Here is a 17,668-nt window from a genome sequence, read left to right as displayed (position 1 = left end):
AATATATGCGACATGGTGCTTTTTAGGAGCATTACATGGGGCCAAAATCTGCCGTGTTTTATATTGAACCATCTATGTAATTCCATGCATAGTTAGAGAAAATCATATAGGATGGAATAATAATACTGATTGAAAATGTTTCTGTCTGGTGGCGTTTGCGAGTGAGTCAATGAAATAGGTTTGAAAAATCTTTTTAACTGTATATATTCAGGAGAACAACAGGTAGTTTGAGAAAATAGACCCATTCAGGCAATAAAATGCTATATTAGCCTTGCAAACGTTGCTCTTCTGAGAAAAAAAAGTAAAGGATAAACCTAAACTTAATCCTTTATGTAGTATGTTACATATAAATCACATTTTAGATAATAAGGAATGCCAGAATGTGACTTAAACTTTTCCTCATGTTATTTTGCTCAGGTTTTTTTTTCAATCCTAATTGGAGCTTTCAGTGTTGGTCAGGCTGCCCCATGTATTGACGCTTTTGCCAATGCAAGAGGAGCAGCATATGTGATCTTTGATATTATTGATAATGTAAGTCATTTATTATCTTAATGCCAAAAGAAGTCTTTGAGCTTGTATAATTAAATCTGGCTTTAGGTTGCATATTTTTGAATCAACTACATTGAATAAGTTGTACTGACTAAAGTGACATTTAATTATATGAAATGAATGACCTCTTAGTAATAAATGAAAGAAAATACCTCTTATTAATATTTTTTAAATGTATCTTTAGATAATATAATAATACTGATCTCATTTTGGAAAAGGACATCTGCACTAGTGCAGAGCAAAGATGTTTCTCTTCCTAGTTTTTATCTTTTTCACTTTCATATTGTAGCCAGACTGAGAATCATAATTTCTATACAGGATGGAGGGTAGATAGATTATCGGTGGGACCAAAATTGACAGTATATTTTGCTGTGGGTTGCCCCTCTCCAAAAAATTATCACTGCATGTTTGGTATTATTTTAAATAAACTACATTAAATAACTTAAACTGACTACAGTGAAAAAGAAAAAGTTTTAATGTAAAAAAGTAAGTCACTGCATTCAAATATTGCAAAGTAGACAACTGAAATTTGATCATTTAATCTAAGCAACATTTCCTTTTTCATTGATCCAAGTCATGAGAAAATTGCTCAGTTTCTGATTGTATTAAAAGTTTACATTATTCCTAAATAACTGCTATAATCAACCATTCAATCTTCTCAATTCAATCTATTACATTTATTATTTAGGAATGAGCTAATTTTCACTAAATGCTGAAATACTTGGCTATAATATATATCAATTATAGTATATTTTTGTTATTGCACTTGCATAAATATGCTTATCTGACCATTTAGAAAATTTATGAGGATATGCCAAAAGCTTAAAGGGAAATATTGTATGAAATGAGATGAATATCTCTTATGTACTTTTCAGGAAAACACTATTTTCTGAAAAGGAGTATTTCTTTAAGCAGCACGCATACATATACACACAATCTTCATCTTGGGTTTTTCTTATGTAAAGGGGATTGTGACATTCCAGGTCCTATTTTTGGAATTTGCTGAATCATATTCCTTAAAAATGCAACTTGTTTGTGCTATGATGGAATAGTCATTACATTTTGTTTTATTTAGAATCCTAAAATTGACAGTTTTTCAGAAAGAGGACACAAACCAGACAGCATCAAAGGGAATTTGGAGTTCAGTGATGTTCACTTTTCTTACCCTTCTCGAGCTAATGTCAAGGTACTGTAAGTAATGTTTATAGGAATTCCTAACTGAGGTTGATTGTTGAATCATTTTAAAGAATAAAGTCTCTATTATTTTAATACTTATGTGCCTTTTCCTTTGGGGGTTATATTCCCTTATTTGATACTTTTTTTTCAAATTTCAAACTGAATTGAATTATTCCCATTTTAGGGCTTTGTTGTGAAGTGTGTTCTTTTTTCTCATTTTCCTTACAGATCTTGAAGGGCCTCAACCTGAAGGTGCAGAGTGGGCAGACGGTGGCCCTGGTTGGAAGCAGTGGCTGTGGGAAGAGCACAACGGTCCAGCTGATACAGAGGCTCTATGACCCTGATGAGGGCATGGTAAGTGGGAAGAACCAAGCTTTCCAGGGTGGGAAATTGGCCCTTTGGAATTGGTTTTTCAGTAACAAATTTGCGTGTGAATCCAGTTTTGGTAAAAAGCCTACAAAATGGCAATGCCTATGGCTAATGCCTTCACATCCTTGGGCTGGTTTCACAAATGTATTAAATAAAAGTCATAAAAGCTGTGGAAGCTGGACAAAGCTCTCCTCTGTTCTGACTAAGCTTTCATAACACATTAAATTACTGCAAAGCAGTCTACATACCACTGAGAGGATTACTTTCAATGAGTTAGGGTTTGGTCAAACATATTCCATATAGCAATTGTTGGCAACAATTGATGACAATTAGGGTCACCAGATATTTTAGGACAGCAATTAAATTCATCCAAGACAGTTGAGTTTTCTTAAACTTTGGAATATCTAAGGGGGAAAGTGGGATGGTCTCTTAAGAAACTAGTCTCTTGAGAAACTTCTAGAAACACAGGGATAGTAATAGCCTAGGGTATGTTTTTTGCCATTTAAAAGTTTTGTTATAAATTTGAATTTACAGAAAATTGTAACTAGAGAACTCACAGATCCTTCACCCAGATTTAGATTGTTTATATTTTGACCCACTTGCTTTATCATCTTCTCTTTCTCCGTGTGTGTGTGTGTGTGTGTGTGTGTGTGCATTATGTATACCCTTATACTTCAGAATACATTCCTAAAAAGGACATTCTCTTAGATAACCATAAAACAATGATAAAAATCAGTAAATTTAACATTAATGCAATACAAGTCCACAAGCTATATTCAGAACTTCCTCAGTTGTCCCAATTTTAGAGCATTGAGTTTATCTGATATTAAAATGGATTATAATTAAATAATTGTGAAAACAGAAGATTATAAGGTAAAAAGTAAAAATAATGGCATGCCAAAACCAAAAATCATAAAAAGGCATTGGGACAGAACAGAGATCTCCAGAATTAATATATAATTTTCTACAATATATGGAACTATTTATTTAATTTGATAAAATTAATATTATTGGAAAAATCTGATATTACTATGGGGGAACATAGGCCCATTCTCATTTACTAAAGTAAACTCTGGGTTGGTTCAAGTATAAATATTTTCTTTATTTTTTAAAAAGAACCTGGTAAAATACCAACCATTGAGAATTAAATTATTATTGAAACAATCCACATTTTTAAAGAAAGCATATGTTAACAGAAAAAAAAGATCTTCAGAAATTCTATAACTCAGAGATATTCACTGTTAACATCATGATTTAACATTTTCTTACCACTATAATAATAAAAAAATGTCCAGTGGTATAATTGATTAATTCAGTTGTTCCTTAAGCCTCTTTCCAATAAAAACCAATAAAACTATGACGAAAGAAAGCAATAAAGGCCTGACATGGTGGCTAATGCTTGTGATCTCAGCACTTTGGGAGGTTGAGGTGGGAGGTTCACTTGAGGCCAGGAGTTTGAGATCATCCTGGGCAACTAATGACAATCTGTCTCTACAAAATGTTTTTTAAAATAGCCAGGCCTGGTGGTGTGCACCCATGGTCCTAGCTACTTGGGAGGCTGAGGCAGGAGGATCACTTGAGCCCAGGAATTCAAGGCTGCAGTGAGCTATTGTTGCACCAGTGGTTCCATCACTATGCTCCTCCAAAGCCTGGGTGACAGAATGAAACTCTGTCTCTAAATTAAAAAAAGGAAGAAAATAAAGTAATAAATTGGAGCAAAAGATTTATTATATATTGAAAAAGTATTATATTTATTATTAGAGAAGTTAATATGAATATATGAAGGCAACCCTGCTCATTATGAACATGCGACTTTCTGGAATATATACAGATTTGTAAAAAGTTTCAAGAAATGGTCAACTTTATTTATAAATATGTACAAATGAAAACAGATATAAGCTATCACCTCATACCTATTAATTGGAAGAAAACAGATTAAAATGATAAAACCCAGTGCTAGTAAATTACAATGAAACAGATATATTTATATATTCCAGTTGACATTGTAAGTTATTAAAATGTTTTAAGATAATTATTTAGCCTTTTATTAACAAGCAACAAATGCCCAGCAAATCCAGTCATTGTACATGTAAGCAATTGTTGTCAAGGGAGAAAAAATAAACCATAATCTTCAACTTAGTAATTCTCTACTCTTGCAATAAATATTGAAGTAAGCCAAATATTTAAGGGATTGGAAATGAAGTAAATTAAAGCATGTAAAAAATAGCAAAACATTGGCCGGGCGCAGTGGCTCGTGCCTGTAATCCTGTAATCCCAGCCCTTTGGGAGGCCAAGGCAGGTGGTCACGAGGTCAGGAGATCAAGATCATCCTGGCTAACATGGTGAAACCCTGTCTCTACTAAAAATACAAAAAAATTAGCTGGGCATGGTGGTGGGCGCCTGTAGTCCCAGCTACTTGTGAGGCTGAGGCAGGAGAACGGTGTGAACCCGGGAGGTGGAGCTTGCAGTGAGCGGAGATGGCGCCACTGCACTCCAGCCTGGGCGACAGAGCAAGAGTCCATTTAAAAAAAAAAAAAAAAAAAAGCAAAACACCATAATGCCATCAAAATTATATGTAGACCAGGAAGGTAAGTGTACATTTTTATTTAAATTTAATATTGGAACATAAAAATAATGGTATGCCAAAAACATAAAACCCAAAATAGTTTATGGCAAATAATCCTTCCATGAAAAAAACTGTATATATGAAAATAAATATCAGGAGAGAGCATAAGCTTTTTATTTTTGTTCTTGCATATTGCTGTTTATTTCTAATTGTTATTTCTAAACACTGAACTAAGTTAAATATTAGGTAGGATGTTTTTCATAAATGGTCCTGATACTTCAGCTATTAGATGGTTAAATACTTAATAGGAAATATTTCTTTCTTTCAGATTAACATTGATGGGCAGGACATTAGGAACTTTAATGTAAGCTATCTGAGGGAAATCATCGGTGTGGTGAGTCAGGAGCCGGTGCTATTTTCCACCACAATTGCTGAAAATATTCGTTATGGCCGTGGAAATGTAACCATGGATGAGATAAAGAAAGCTGTCAAAGAGGCCAACGCCTATGAGTTTATCATGAAATTACCACAGGTAAAGGCTCTGATAAAGTAGTTGTCCTTGAAATTAGAATTTCACCTCATAGGACTGAGTTTGTTCTTCAAAGGTTTAGCTAATAATGTTTGAGATGCAAGATTGTCCAACTTTGCTAGATAAGTCCCCTGAATGACTCAGTTAGGGGTTAAAGAATTATAGCCTGGTAGATGAGTAATATAAAATTTTATACAGAAGGTGTCAGTTTTTTTATAATTCAGAATTCATTTATCTTATCATACTTTATGATACATTAAAATAGTTAAGACAAAGCTCCATGTTGTCTTTATGTAGTTCTGTAGAATTCCTGGCCTTTTTAAATTTACTTCAAGAGCTGATCCATGTTTTCTGTGGTAGAAATTTGACACCCTGGTTGGAGAGAGAGGAGCCCAGCTGAGTGGTGGGCAGAAGCAGAGGATCGCTATTGCACGTGCCCTGGTTCGCAACCCCAAGATCCTCCTGCTGGATGAGGCCACGTCAGCATTGGACACAGAAAGTGAAGCTGAGGTACAGGCAGCTCTGGATAAGGTCAGTAGACCCTAAACAGCTGAAGGACCGCCACATTGAAACCTATTGAAAATTCTTGCCAATGCTTCCAGAGTCTGGATTGAGAAACAGAAACATAGCAAATGAAGCTACCACATGGAGCTGTATTGATTTCTCCTTTCTGTCAGGTTACATTGTCTTCAGAGAGAGGTGAAGGGTACTGACTTGTTTTGACCATGGTGCAGTAAGCCCAGATCCAGGTCTGTGCAACAAGCCATTTAGCTTTGTTTATTTCTTGCACGTGGGCTATTGCAAGACTACTTTTGACCAAAAGTAGTCACGTTAAAATATATATATTTTTAAATCCGGTTACCCAGACACTGGTCCAGCTTAAAACTAATTCAAAATACTCACCCTATTTTGTAGGCAGTGACATCATCTTTATCTATTCATGTAGGTGACCAGGTGCTTTTCTGGAAATAAAGTTCAACTCTGTACTTGTCTAAGCATATAAATAAGCAATTCATTTTAAGGGTGCTGAGTTCATCTGTCCAGCTCAGATATTTCTAAGTCTCTCATTAGCATCTGTACTAAGCTGAAGTGTCACAGGAACGACCTTATCTTGGTACACTTTTGGGGGTAATGCTGATGTCATCTGTATTAACAACACAATGTAAATACCAGAGTCAGATGACACCATAGAAATTAGTTTCAAACACATAAATATCATAAATATATTTGATTTAAGACAGTTTAGTAATAACATGTGCAAGTTCCTTAAGGAATTCTATCTGAACCACCTCTTACAATTTAAGAGACAAGCTGCACGAACCTTATTTTCTCAGGAAAATTTATATCTGAATCCTAAGTTAACATAACTCCTTTTTATGCTGTAAACAGTAGTTAATTAATGCCTCATAGTTTATCAGCTTAATATCTTGACTCTTTTTGTTGTTTTTAAGACAGGGTCTTGCTCTGTCACCCAGGGTGGAGTGCAGTGGTGTGATCACAGCTCCCTGCAGCCTCCACCTCCTGGGCTCAAGCCATCCTTCCACCTCAGCCTCCTGAGTAGCTGGGACTACAGGTGTGCGCCACCACACCTAGCTAATTTTTGTATTTTTGGTAGAGATGGGTTTTTGCCATATTGCCCAGGCTGGTCTCAAACTCCTGAGTTCAAGTGATCATCCTGCCTCAACCTCCCAAAGTGCTAGCATTATAGATGTGAGCCACTGCACCCAGCCAATATCTTGACTTATTTTATATAATTTAATAGTGATTAATAAGACAATAATAATTATTCCTTACAAATTCTTGCACTGAATTATACTGCTTTTGTGTATATTAAACCATGATATTAAGGAGTCAAAATATAATGCATATGAGACTGGTATATGGTTGGTTATTCTGAAGTTACTTAAAGCAGTACATCATAAAGTAATACATGCATAAGTTAAACCATTCTAACTTAAAAATATAATTAGACATTCATGTATTGACATAGACTTTTTAGAGTAAAGTCAGGTAGAATGAGAGATATATTTACCAAAAAATCAAAAACAAAAAAGAGTCCTATTCAGCCCTGGAGTCTAGGTTCCAATCATTTCCAGGATACAGATATTCAATATACAATATAGTTCTTGCTGTGCTAAAAGAATAGAATTATTGGAGATGACTAGTATGTATTGTTTTTCATAATATGACCTCTGCCAGAAAAACTTTGACCTTGCAAATTTTAGTACGTATTTGGACAAGTCAATTCATTCAATTTTAGCAGTTTCTTTGTGTTCCATAGGATCATAGCACACTCCTCAGCTGATAACCTTTTATATATTTACTTTAAAAATAGCTGATGAACCACTCATAATTTTTTAAAGTCTCCAAGAAAAGCCATTAGCAGGTTAGGGTGATGGTTAAGAGCACAAGCTTTGATGCTAGGCTGGGATTGGAGTCCTGGCTCTGCTCTTTTCTAGCTGTGTCCTTGGGCACATTAACTAACCTCTCTAAGCCTGAGACATCTCTGAAGTAATGGGGGAAGAGGGGACAGAAATAGTATTAAAGGATTATTTGAAGAATAACCAAGATACTGCATGTAAAGTTATTAGCACATGACTAGCACATAGGAAACACTTGATATTGTTGGCTGCTGCTATTATTATGGTGATTACCATTACCAGGATTATTATTATTATTATTATTATTTGGTTGCTAAATTGGTTACCTATTGCTATGTAACAAACCATCTTGAGTCCAGGCTTAAAACAATTCAGTGTATTGGCTGAGTAGATCCTCTGTTCTTTCCACCTGAGCACATGGCTGCATTTACCTGGAGGGCTGCCTTCATTTAAATGGTCCATGGTGGCCTCACTCACACGCTGGCTGTTGGCTGGCCATCTCAATTCTCCATGTGACTTCTCACACTCGTACAATAGGCTAACCTGGCTTCCTTACATGAAAGTTTCAGGGCAGTGTACCCAGAGAGCAAAGACCAATGTGTGAAGTGTCCAGAGGATTAGACTCCAGAACTCATCTTGTTGGTCACAGCAAGTCGCAGGCTGGCCCAGATTTGAGGAGAGATAACAGACTGTGCCTCTTAATGGGTGAGCAGTAAAAAATCTGTGACCATATTGAATCTTGTAAAGCATGCCCTCTGTCACAATTATTTACATTTCTTCCACATGCAAAAGAAGGTCACCTCTTCCTCAGACCCTCAAAATTTTCATACAGTGATAGCATCTGGCTCAAAGACCAGTATCTGAAGATCTGCATGTAGTCTAATACAGATGAGGGTCTTCATTTTCAGCTCATCTTGACCCAGAGACCTATGAAAAAGACAAGTTATCATCAACACATACTCTCAACATAGAGTGGTGGTGCAGGGACAGGATAATCATAGCAGATACTCATTCAAAAAGGATGAGAACAGGAAACTCATAGCAGTCCTTGGCCATAGCGATTCTGACATGCAGCCAATTACCCCACTACTCCAGAGAAATGGGATGTTTCTTGATTAAGGCCTGATTCTGCTCCCCAGGAGTGGGTTCCCTAGTTCATTGTTCTCTTTAGTTCCAGGGTCTTTTACCTTCCCTTTGAGAGGGCTTTCGTTTTTCATAAGAAGTGATCTGTATCTGCAGCTGAGTGGCTTTCTTAGCATGTCTCTGCCCATAGAAATTTGGGGCCCTTTTCATTTTGTATTTTTTTCAGTCTCTTTTAGACCAAGCTGAAGGACTCTCTTAAAGACGTTGTGAGTTTACTTAGAATCTAGCTGTCATTTACTCAAGCCCCAGAAGTTATGCCTATATATTTTATTTTGAGACAGGCTCCTCTCTTCTTTAGGCTGCAAGTGAACCTGCCATCAGAAAACTCTTAAATAGTTTTTAAGGCTTTTTGTTTTTTATAGCTGAAAGTGTCTACTAGGCTCTGCCTAAAATCTTTCCGAGATTTTTGCTAAAAATCTTACATCCACACATGCTGATTCTTGCCCTGATTTTATTGGATGACTAACAACTTCATTTTCCAACTGAGTACTGGGGTCTGCTTTATTGTCTTTAAATTCTCCTTGTAACCAAGTAGCTCATTCTTTAGCTGATCATTCTCTTCCCAAACCTCATTATACACAGCTAGGGGAATCCACTTATCTCTCCTATAGTCTGTCTAGAGATGTCTGAAATCTCCTCAGCCAGATGTACAGGTTCATTAAGTAAAATGTCTTTCTTCCAAGTCACTGCAGGAAATATTTTTGTCAAGTTTTCCAAGGTTACATAATGGAGGTACTCCTTTTCTATCCTCTAATAGCAATTTCTTTACTCTTCTTTCAGTCTCCACTAACAATATTATCACCTTCCTTTCAACCACCACCTCCCACTCAATCCCAAAGCCAATGCCACATGTTTTAGGTTTTTGGTTACAGCAGCATCCCAATCTAATTACTAATTTCCATATCAGTTGTTTTAAGCCAAGAATTTAGTGGCTTAAAATACAACTTGTATTGCCCACAAATTTGTGGGTTGGTAAAGTGGTTTTTCTGTTGGTTTTGTTTAGTCTTATTTCAGCTCAGGGTCACCTGGGCTGGAATATTCAAAGTGGCCTCACTCATGTGCCTGGCAGTTGGGGATGGCTGTTGCCTAAGGCAGGTTGTTTTTCCTCCATGAAGCCAGTTATCCTTCAGGAGGCTAGAGAAACTTCCTTTCACTGCGTTTCCAGGGTAACATCCGAAGATGGCAAACAGACGAGCTGTGTGAGATCCCTGGAGGCCTGGGCTCCAGAAATTGTAGAAATTAATTTCTTTACATTTTCTTTGTCCAAACAAGTTACAGGGCCTACCCAGATATGAGGAGGCAGAGAAATTGGCTCCACCTCTGTATAGGAGAAGCCGCAAAGTGTTTGTGGCCATATTAATCTGCCGTAGTTGCTATGAAAATAGTTTATAATCTACACTAATTGGCTCCACACTGCAAGGTAACTATGCTAATGTTTTTACAGATAATAAACCATACCTTTAAAGATAAGCCCTTTATTACTATGTCCCCAAAGATGATACCAATCGATCAGTTAGCCAGTCACTCTAACTTACAAGCCAACTCTGTTTTTAATGATGAAAAGTTGAATTTCATAAATTGTAGTCTTGCCTCTGAGGACCATAAGGATATATCACTATTATATCTACTGTTATTTCTACCCAATTACCCATCCTGGAAGAACAATATTTTTCTTTTGTGGATCCTTTATACATTGATCAGTCCTTCCTTGTGTGGCAACAGCTTACTGTAGTTACCTACTTATTTTTATGCCTTCTCTTTCCTAGGAAGAATAAACCACCCCAGGAGGCAGAATTAATAAAAAGATTCATAGTTGAATCTCTACAACAGCCCAGTGCCTTGCACATAGTACAGGCTAAATAAATATTTACTAAATTGAATATGATGGTCCAGCTCATTGAGAAAATATGTCTACATTAAAATAATTTTTTTTTTTGAGACGGAGTCTCGCTCTGTCTCCAGGCTGGAGTGCAGTGGTGTGATCTTGGCTCACTGCAACCTCCGCTTCCCAGGTTCAGGCAGTCCTCCTGCCTCAGCCTCCTGAGTATCTGGGACTACAGGCACATGGAACCACACCCAGCTAATTTCTGTATTTTTAGTAGAGATGGGGTTTCCCCGTGTTCGCCAGGATGGTCTTGATCTCTTGATCTCGTGACCTGCCTTGGCCTCCCAAAGTGCTGGGATTACAGGCGTGAGTCACTGGGCCTGGCCCTAAAATAAATTTTAATAGTGATGACCATATTAGCTTTTGACTCTACAGATAGCAACTATTTGTCAAAATAAATAAAATGCTATTAAATGTAAGATCTTGAAGAAAGATATAACAGCAGATTTTGTATTTTGACTCTTTTAAAGAAAGGCAATACAGTTTCATACCTACATGCACACTCCTGATCATGGTGTTATCATAGAAGGACAGGAAAAGAAACAGAATTGTGGCCGGGTGTGGTGGCTCACGCCTGTAATCCCACAACTTTGGGAGGCCGAGGCTGGCGGATCACGAGGTCAGGAGATTGAGCCCATCCTGGCCAACATGGTGAAACCCTGTCTCTACTAAAATACAAAAAAAAAAAAAAAGAAATTAGCTGGGCATGGTGGCGGGCACTTGTAGTCCCAGCTACTGGGGAGGCTGAGGCAGGGTAATCGCTTGAACCCAGGAGGTGGAGGTTGCATGAGCCAAGATGGTGCCACTGCATTCCAGCCTGGCGACAGAGCAAGACTCCATCTCAAAAAAAAAAAACCAAAGAACGAAAACGGTGATTCTATGGTGATTTTTATAAAAAGATTCCAAAAGATTTCATTTTGATGCTGTTTTACCAAAGTTCCAGAAAGGCTAGTAGATTAGTCCTCCCTTTGTTTAGGCCCGCCTTTCATCCCTGCACATCCCAAATTAGTCAAAGTTCTAAATTTCATAATAGTTGGTGTCCCTAAATCTAGGATATTTATTTGTCAGTGTCCTGTCATCATCAGGGCGTCTGAGAGCTCTGAAAAAAACAAAAAAACAAAAAAACAATTTTTTGTGTCAAAGCTCTACTTTGGCCAACTTCTCTTGGTCAAAAGTGACAGTTGCTTACTTCTAAATTGATGAACACATACTTTATTTCTTTTACATAGCAATCATTCACTCATACATCTGATTCCAATTCCTTTGTGTATACATGTTGACATATCATCAACCTATTATCATCATCATGATAATATAGTCATTGTTAGCAATTTATTCATCACTATTAGCATCATGAATATAATTATAGTAATCAAATTATTTTTTATATGCCTTACTATATATGGACTAAACCCAGCTTCCATATAAGTAAATATTTGTGAGTGCTTCTTTGGGGCTTATATACTAAAAATCAAAGAATAGTCTTAAATGTTGTTCAAGAGAGCTGTGTTCTAGCCTCTCTCTCTTTTCAGTGATGTTTCTCTTTTATATTTACTTAAAAACAATTGATTCATCTGGATTTATTTTAGTGTAAGGACTAAAGTAGAAATACCACATTACTTTAATAAGTGGCTACACAATTGTCCCAATACCATTTATTGTATAATTCACCTTTTCTTTACCAATAGATAGTACCATATTTATTATAATTAAATTCTTAGATGGTTTATGTCTATTTCCGGACTCTCCATTTGGTTCTATTGATCAAATTACCCATTCATGTGCTGGTTTTTCCTAGGTTTTACTATTTTAATTGCTGTAGCTTTTTATCTACTAATATCTGTTAGAGATATTTCCTTCTCATTACTCCTGTCATTAACTTCTTTTTCAGAATTTTCATGGCTATTTTTTAAAAATTGAGATACAAGCCACATACCATAAAACTCACCCTTTAAAAATATACAATTCCAGGGTTTTTAGAATATTCACAAGGTTGTGCAACCATCACCGCTATCAAATTCCAGAACATTTTCACCACGTCATTAAGAAACCCATCACTCTGCATTCCACCCTCACTCTAGCCCTTGGCAACCATGAATCTACCTTCTGTCTCTATGAATTTGCCTATTCTTAGATATCTCATATAAATAAAATCATACCATGTGTCATCTTTTGTGACTGGCTTCTTTCACTTAGCACAATGTTTTCAAAGTTCATCTATGTTGTGACGTGAATCAAAATGCATTCTATTTTATGGCCTAACAATATTCCATTGTATGGATATACCACATTTTAAATCCGTTTGCCAGTTGATGAATATTTGGATTGTTTCCACTTTTTGCCTATTATGAATCTAGCCTCTCATTTTTAATTTATATGTTAACCACTTAGGTGAATTAGACTATTCTCTAATAACCATCCTAATGATGTGGTTTGATTGTCTCAGGGTAGGAGTGATCTTAAGCTATTGGGTAAAAGAGCTAATGAGTGTCAGAAAGAGTAGCCATTATTAATGATATAATATCAATACTTTTATTGGCATTATCCAGGGTTTAAATGCCCATTTATAAATCCACCAAGCAAACATATGAAGCCACTAAACTAGTTAGACAGGTGATTTGTAGATTTTAGCATGCATAAAAATCACCTAGGGCACTTGTTAAAGAGCAGATTTACTTGCCTTACTCTAGAGATTATGTTTTGGATGGTTTTTGAACCATAATTTTAACAGTCCTGATCCCGAGGTACATTTTCACCTAAGCTGCCTGCTTTCAGTTCATCAGAATTAGTTAAGACCAGGCTGTTAAAAAGGGACCCTACAGCAGTGCTCTGGAAAAGGCTATCACTTGGCAATAACTTCCCTAAAATATTTCTGGTAATGTCTCTAGCATTCCATATAACTTAGAGCTAGGGCTTCTGAGACAAGTGTGAAAACACTGAAGAAGGATCAAACCCTTGTTTTTCTTAAGTAAACACTGACACTACCATAGGTTTCTGGAGAAATCATCCATCCTCCTACTGAAGGGGTTAGCCACTTGTCTGGTCCCAAACTCAAGTCTGACTTTAATTTTTCATGAAGAGTGATACCTTTGCCATAATCACACAGAGATCTGGAGTATAAACTACTCTCTAATCATCTACAAACAGCATTCATCCAAGTGCTTAACTGTGCATGTTAATTGACAGTGTACCAATACTGTAACCCTGATGCACCACACTTTTGTTCTTTTAGGCCAGAGAAGGCCGGACCACCATTGTGATAGCACACCGACTGTCTACGGTCCGAAATGCAGATGTCATCGCTGGGTTTGAGGATGGAGTAATTGTGGAGCAAGGAAGCCACAGCGAACTGATGAAGAAGGAAGGGGTGTACTTTAAACTTGTCAAAATGCAGGTACTTGCTTTTCAGGAATTTTTTCTGCTATTTACTCCTCAATATAATGTTCTTTAAATATTAAAATATGATCCAGTGAATGCTATACTGAGCAAGAAGAAACTTCAACAAGATGCCTAAAAGTGTATATCTGAGACTTTAAATCAGAATCTGTAAAGAGGTGGCAGGTGAGAAAATAGGGGAAAGTGCCAAAAACATCGTGGATATATTCCTTAGGACAGATTCCTAATTGCCTGGGGAATACGGTCAAACTAAAAGGTCCTTTCTACCATAATGGGATGATCAGAGTTTTGGGAGTCAGAGGACGAGAGAAGTGTTTCACACTTATCCGAGGAGTCCTGGCTCTGAGTTATATGGAATGCTAGAGACTTTACCAGAAACATTTTAGGGAAGTCATTGACAAGTGACAGCCTTTTCCAGAGCACTGCTGTAGGGTTCCTTTTGACCAGCCAGGATCTCTAGTGGTTGAGGGAGGTCTCATGTGATCTAAAACTGTTTCCCAGATGATCCTAATAAGACCATCATCAAGATTTGTGACTCTAGGAAGTGAATAGTTTATCTTTTAAAAGGAAAGAGCAGGCCAGGTGCAGTGGCTCATGCCTGTAATCCCAGCACTTTGGGAGGCCGAGGTGGGCAGATCACCTGAGGTCAGGAGTCCAAGACAAGCCTGGCCAACATTGTGAAACCCCATCTTTACTAAAAATACAAAAATTAGCTGGGCATGGTGGCACACACCTGTATTCCCAGCTACTTGGGAGGCTGAGGCAGGAGAATCACTTGAATCCGGGAGGTGGAGATTGCAATGAGCTGAGACTACACCACTGCACTCCAGCCTGGGTGACAGAGCGAGACTCCGTCTCAGAGAAAAAAGAAAGGAAAGAGCACTCATTCACTCTAGTTCCTAAAACAGCTTATATTGGTAACTATTGGTTTTTCTTATTATTAAGACATGTTATTATACTCAGTCACTTGAGCAACACTGCAGAATAAATAACCTAAGAATATTTTATCCTATGAACGATTCTATTTGTGAAAGTATATACATTTGCTTTGATACAACTGTAATTAATATGTACACATATATTTTTGTTCTTTTTTCTTAACATTTCAGATATACGTCATCTGCATACTATTATTTTAATGGGTGCTCAGAATTTCATTTTATTAATGTGTGAAATTAGTCATTTTTCTAAAGTTAGATATTTGGTCTGTTTCCAGTATTTCTCTGTTCTAAATATTGCCACTGTGAGCACAAGTAGATCAAAAAAGGTTGTCAAAATTTTGCCTTGCTTTCTGACAAGTAACTTAACTCTTCTGAGCCTTCGTTTCTACATTTGGAATACTAAACCTACCATGAGAGGTTGCTGTAAGTTTAGAAAAATAAGCATCTGAATATTTGTGTACTAAAAACAACCCACTGAAATGTTTAAAAGGGTGGATTTTGTGAATGTTAATTATATTTCAAAAAAGCTGTTTTTCTTTTTTTTTAAAAAAAAAAAAAAGACCTGACACAAATTAGATGATGATAAATGGTGGTTACTAAAATTTGCAAATTCCCCCAAATGAAAATACCAAATGAAATGATGAAAAGTTTTATAACTCAGGCTTGCACTTGCCAGAGGGTGTTCTCCAGTGGAGGGAATAAATCATAGTGTCTTTGCTGAATGCTACCATATGGCCTAGCCACCATAAAGGGTCTTTGTCATTTCACTAGTTAGGAATGCATAAAATGTTACTTTATTTTTATTTTTTATTTATTTATTTTTTTTATTTTTTTTTTTTTTTTTTTTTTTTTTTTTTTTTTTTTTTTCTTTTATGAATGCCGATTGTACTAAGTCCTGTTCATTTTTCCTTCATGTGATACGCCCCATTTTTTTTTTTTTTTTTTTTTTTTTTTTTTTTTTTTTTTGTTTTTTTTTAAATCCATTTTAGTTTTCATTTCATGAGTGGTTACCAAGGGTCTGTGATTTTGCCCATGACATGTTGAATCCTCAAGTGAGATAACCACTTGGCTGTCCTGTTGCCATAAGCTCTGTAAGAATGACCTCTGCTTCCATCAGGACTTGGATTGGGGGACTGCTAAAGAGACACAGACAGCTTTGACCTTTCTCTATCATATTCCCAAGCTTACTTTCTTAGGAAAAGTTGTACATTTGAAGACTGAACAGTGAGTGGTCTGGCATGATAGAAATCTGTCACCAACTAGGCAATAGCTTTGAGCAAGTCATTTAACCAAATTGGGTTTTGTTATCCTCACTTGCTAAATGAGCAGGAGCTTGAGGTAAGATGACCTCTGATATTTCTACCAGCTCTGGCATTCTGTGATTCTCAGCCCCTTTGAATGGTTCCACCTGGGTACCCAACATTTCCCATTTCTGATTTGAGTTTTGCCCTCCCACTTACTTGGAGATGCTGGAGAAATGAGGAAAAGACCCATTGTGAGCCTGAGAGTCAGCAGATGCTCAAGCTAATGCAGTACTCTTTTCTCAAGTCTCAAAGACCAACCTGGTTTTCGTTCAACCTTGTTTTGGTGTTGTTTCTAAGAAGAAGTATCACTGCTTTTCCATTAGGTAGACTGTTGGCTCTTAGTTGTTTCTTTTAAGTGTATCTTAATTTTTTTCTGATTATAAAGGTAATGCATCTTTTTAAAAATCAAGCATTTTTAAAAAATCCAAACATGGACATTCTAGAAACTTGAAAGTCATCATAAGCCAAATCCCTACAAATAGCCACTGATAGCCATTTCATATTTATTTTTCATCTTTGCCAGCTTAAAGAGTTAAACAGTATCTTCAAATTTAACTATTTAAAAGATTGAGGTTATTTCCACATTTTTATTGGCCATTTATATTTTTCTTCCTCTGTGAAAGTATTTGTTCCTGTATTAGGACATTTTTCTGTTGTGTTGTTCATAATATTCTCATTGATTTTTAAGAACTCTTTACATAAAAAGGAAATACACTCTTCTCTTGCATGTATTGGAGAGATTTTTTTTTTCCTGCTTTGTTCCTTTCAATTTCACTTTGTTGTATTTGGCTGCCATAAAGCAGCTTTAAAATTGTATGTAATTAGGTTGTCAGTTTTTTCCTCTACGTCTTCAGGATTCGAGGTTGTTCTCCAAAAGGATATTCACCCCATTTCCTTTCAGCATTTATTGTTCTGCTTTTTTACAATTAAATCTTTGAGACAACTGTAGTATATCTGGGTGGAAGAAATGAGGGCTATTGGTTTTAAATACCTTTTAACACCTGGTGGAAAAGTGGCTATCTTGGCTTGGAGCTCAATGACCTTTCAACTGAAGCACCCAACACCAACTGAGTGTTTTAGGTAAGGCACAGAAAAAATATTATGAAAGAGACAGGTATTGTTCATTTGGTCATAGAAGGAAGCTAAAATCTGAATGGGCTTATTGGAAGAACTGTCCATTGAGATGGACCTCTTGATAGCATGGATGAGATTACAAAAAGAGGAAAAGTTCTGGGGAGGTATTCATGAGAGGTGGTCTGGTTTGACTTGCCATGAGCTAGATTTTTGGGGATCCAGGCTTGGGCAGGTAGCGGGAAGCTGGAGATGATTTTGAGCTGCCCTTTAGGAAAATAAATCTGGTAGCAGTGTGGGAACAGATGGCAGTGAGAATGCAAGGGATCAATTACAAGGTCTGTAGCCTAGGTTGGTT

The 17,668-nt window shown here is 36.7% G+C and overlaps 1 protein-coding gene across 3 annotated transcripts in view; it reads left to right on the top strand.

Annotated features, from left to right (window-relative positions):
• Positions 1-17,668, top strand: part of ABCB4 (ATP binding cassette subfamily B member 4) — an 82,633-nt gene that overhangs the window by 30,264 nt on the left and 34,701 nt on the right. For all 3 annotated transcript variants that reach the window (XM_030823072.1, XM_030823073.1, XM_030823071.1), the window contains exons 10-15: positions 418-531; positions 1,625-1,735; positions 1,954-2,079; positions 4,989-5,192; positions 5,550-5,720; positions 13,831-13,992. In XM_030823072.1, coding sequence (XP_030678932.1) covers positions 418-531; positions 1,625-1,735; positions 1,954-2,079; positions 4,989-5,192; positions 5,550-5,720; positions 13,831-13,992 — 888 coding nt within the window. The remainder of the gene's footprint in view (positions 1-417; positions 532-1,624; positions 1,736-1,953; positions 2,080-4,988; positions 5,193-5,549; positions 5,721-13,830; positions 13,993-17,668) is intronic.

The sequence above is a fragment of the Nomascus leucogenys genome, chromosome 11, assembly GCF_006542625.1.
Source record: "Nomascus leucogenys isolate Asia chromosome 11, Asia_NLE_v1, whole genome shotgun sequence".
NCBI lineage: Eukaryota > Metazoa > Chordata > Mammalia > Primates > Hylobatidae > Nomascus > Nomascus leucogenys.
Note: the sequence above shows the minus strand (reverse complement) of the source record. Positions and strands in the feature narration are given on the sequence as shown.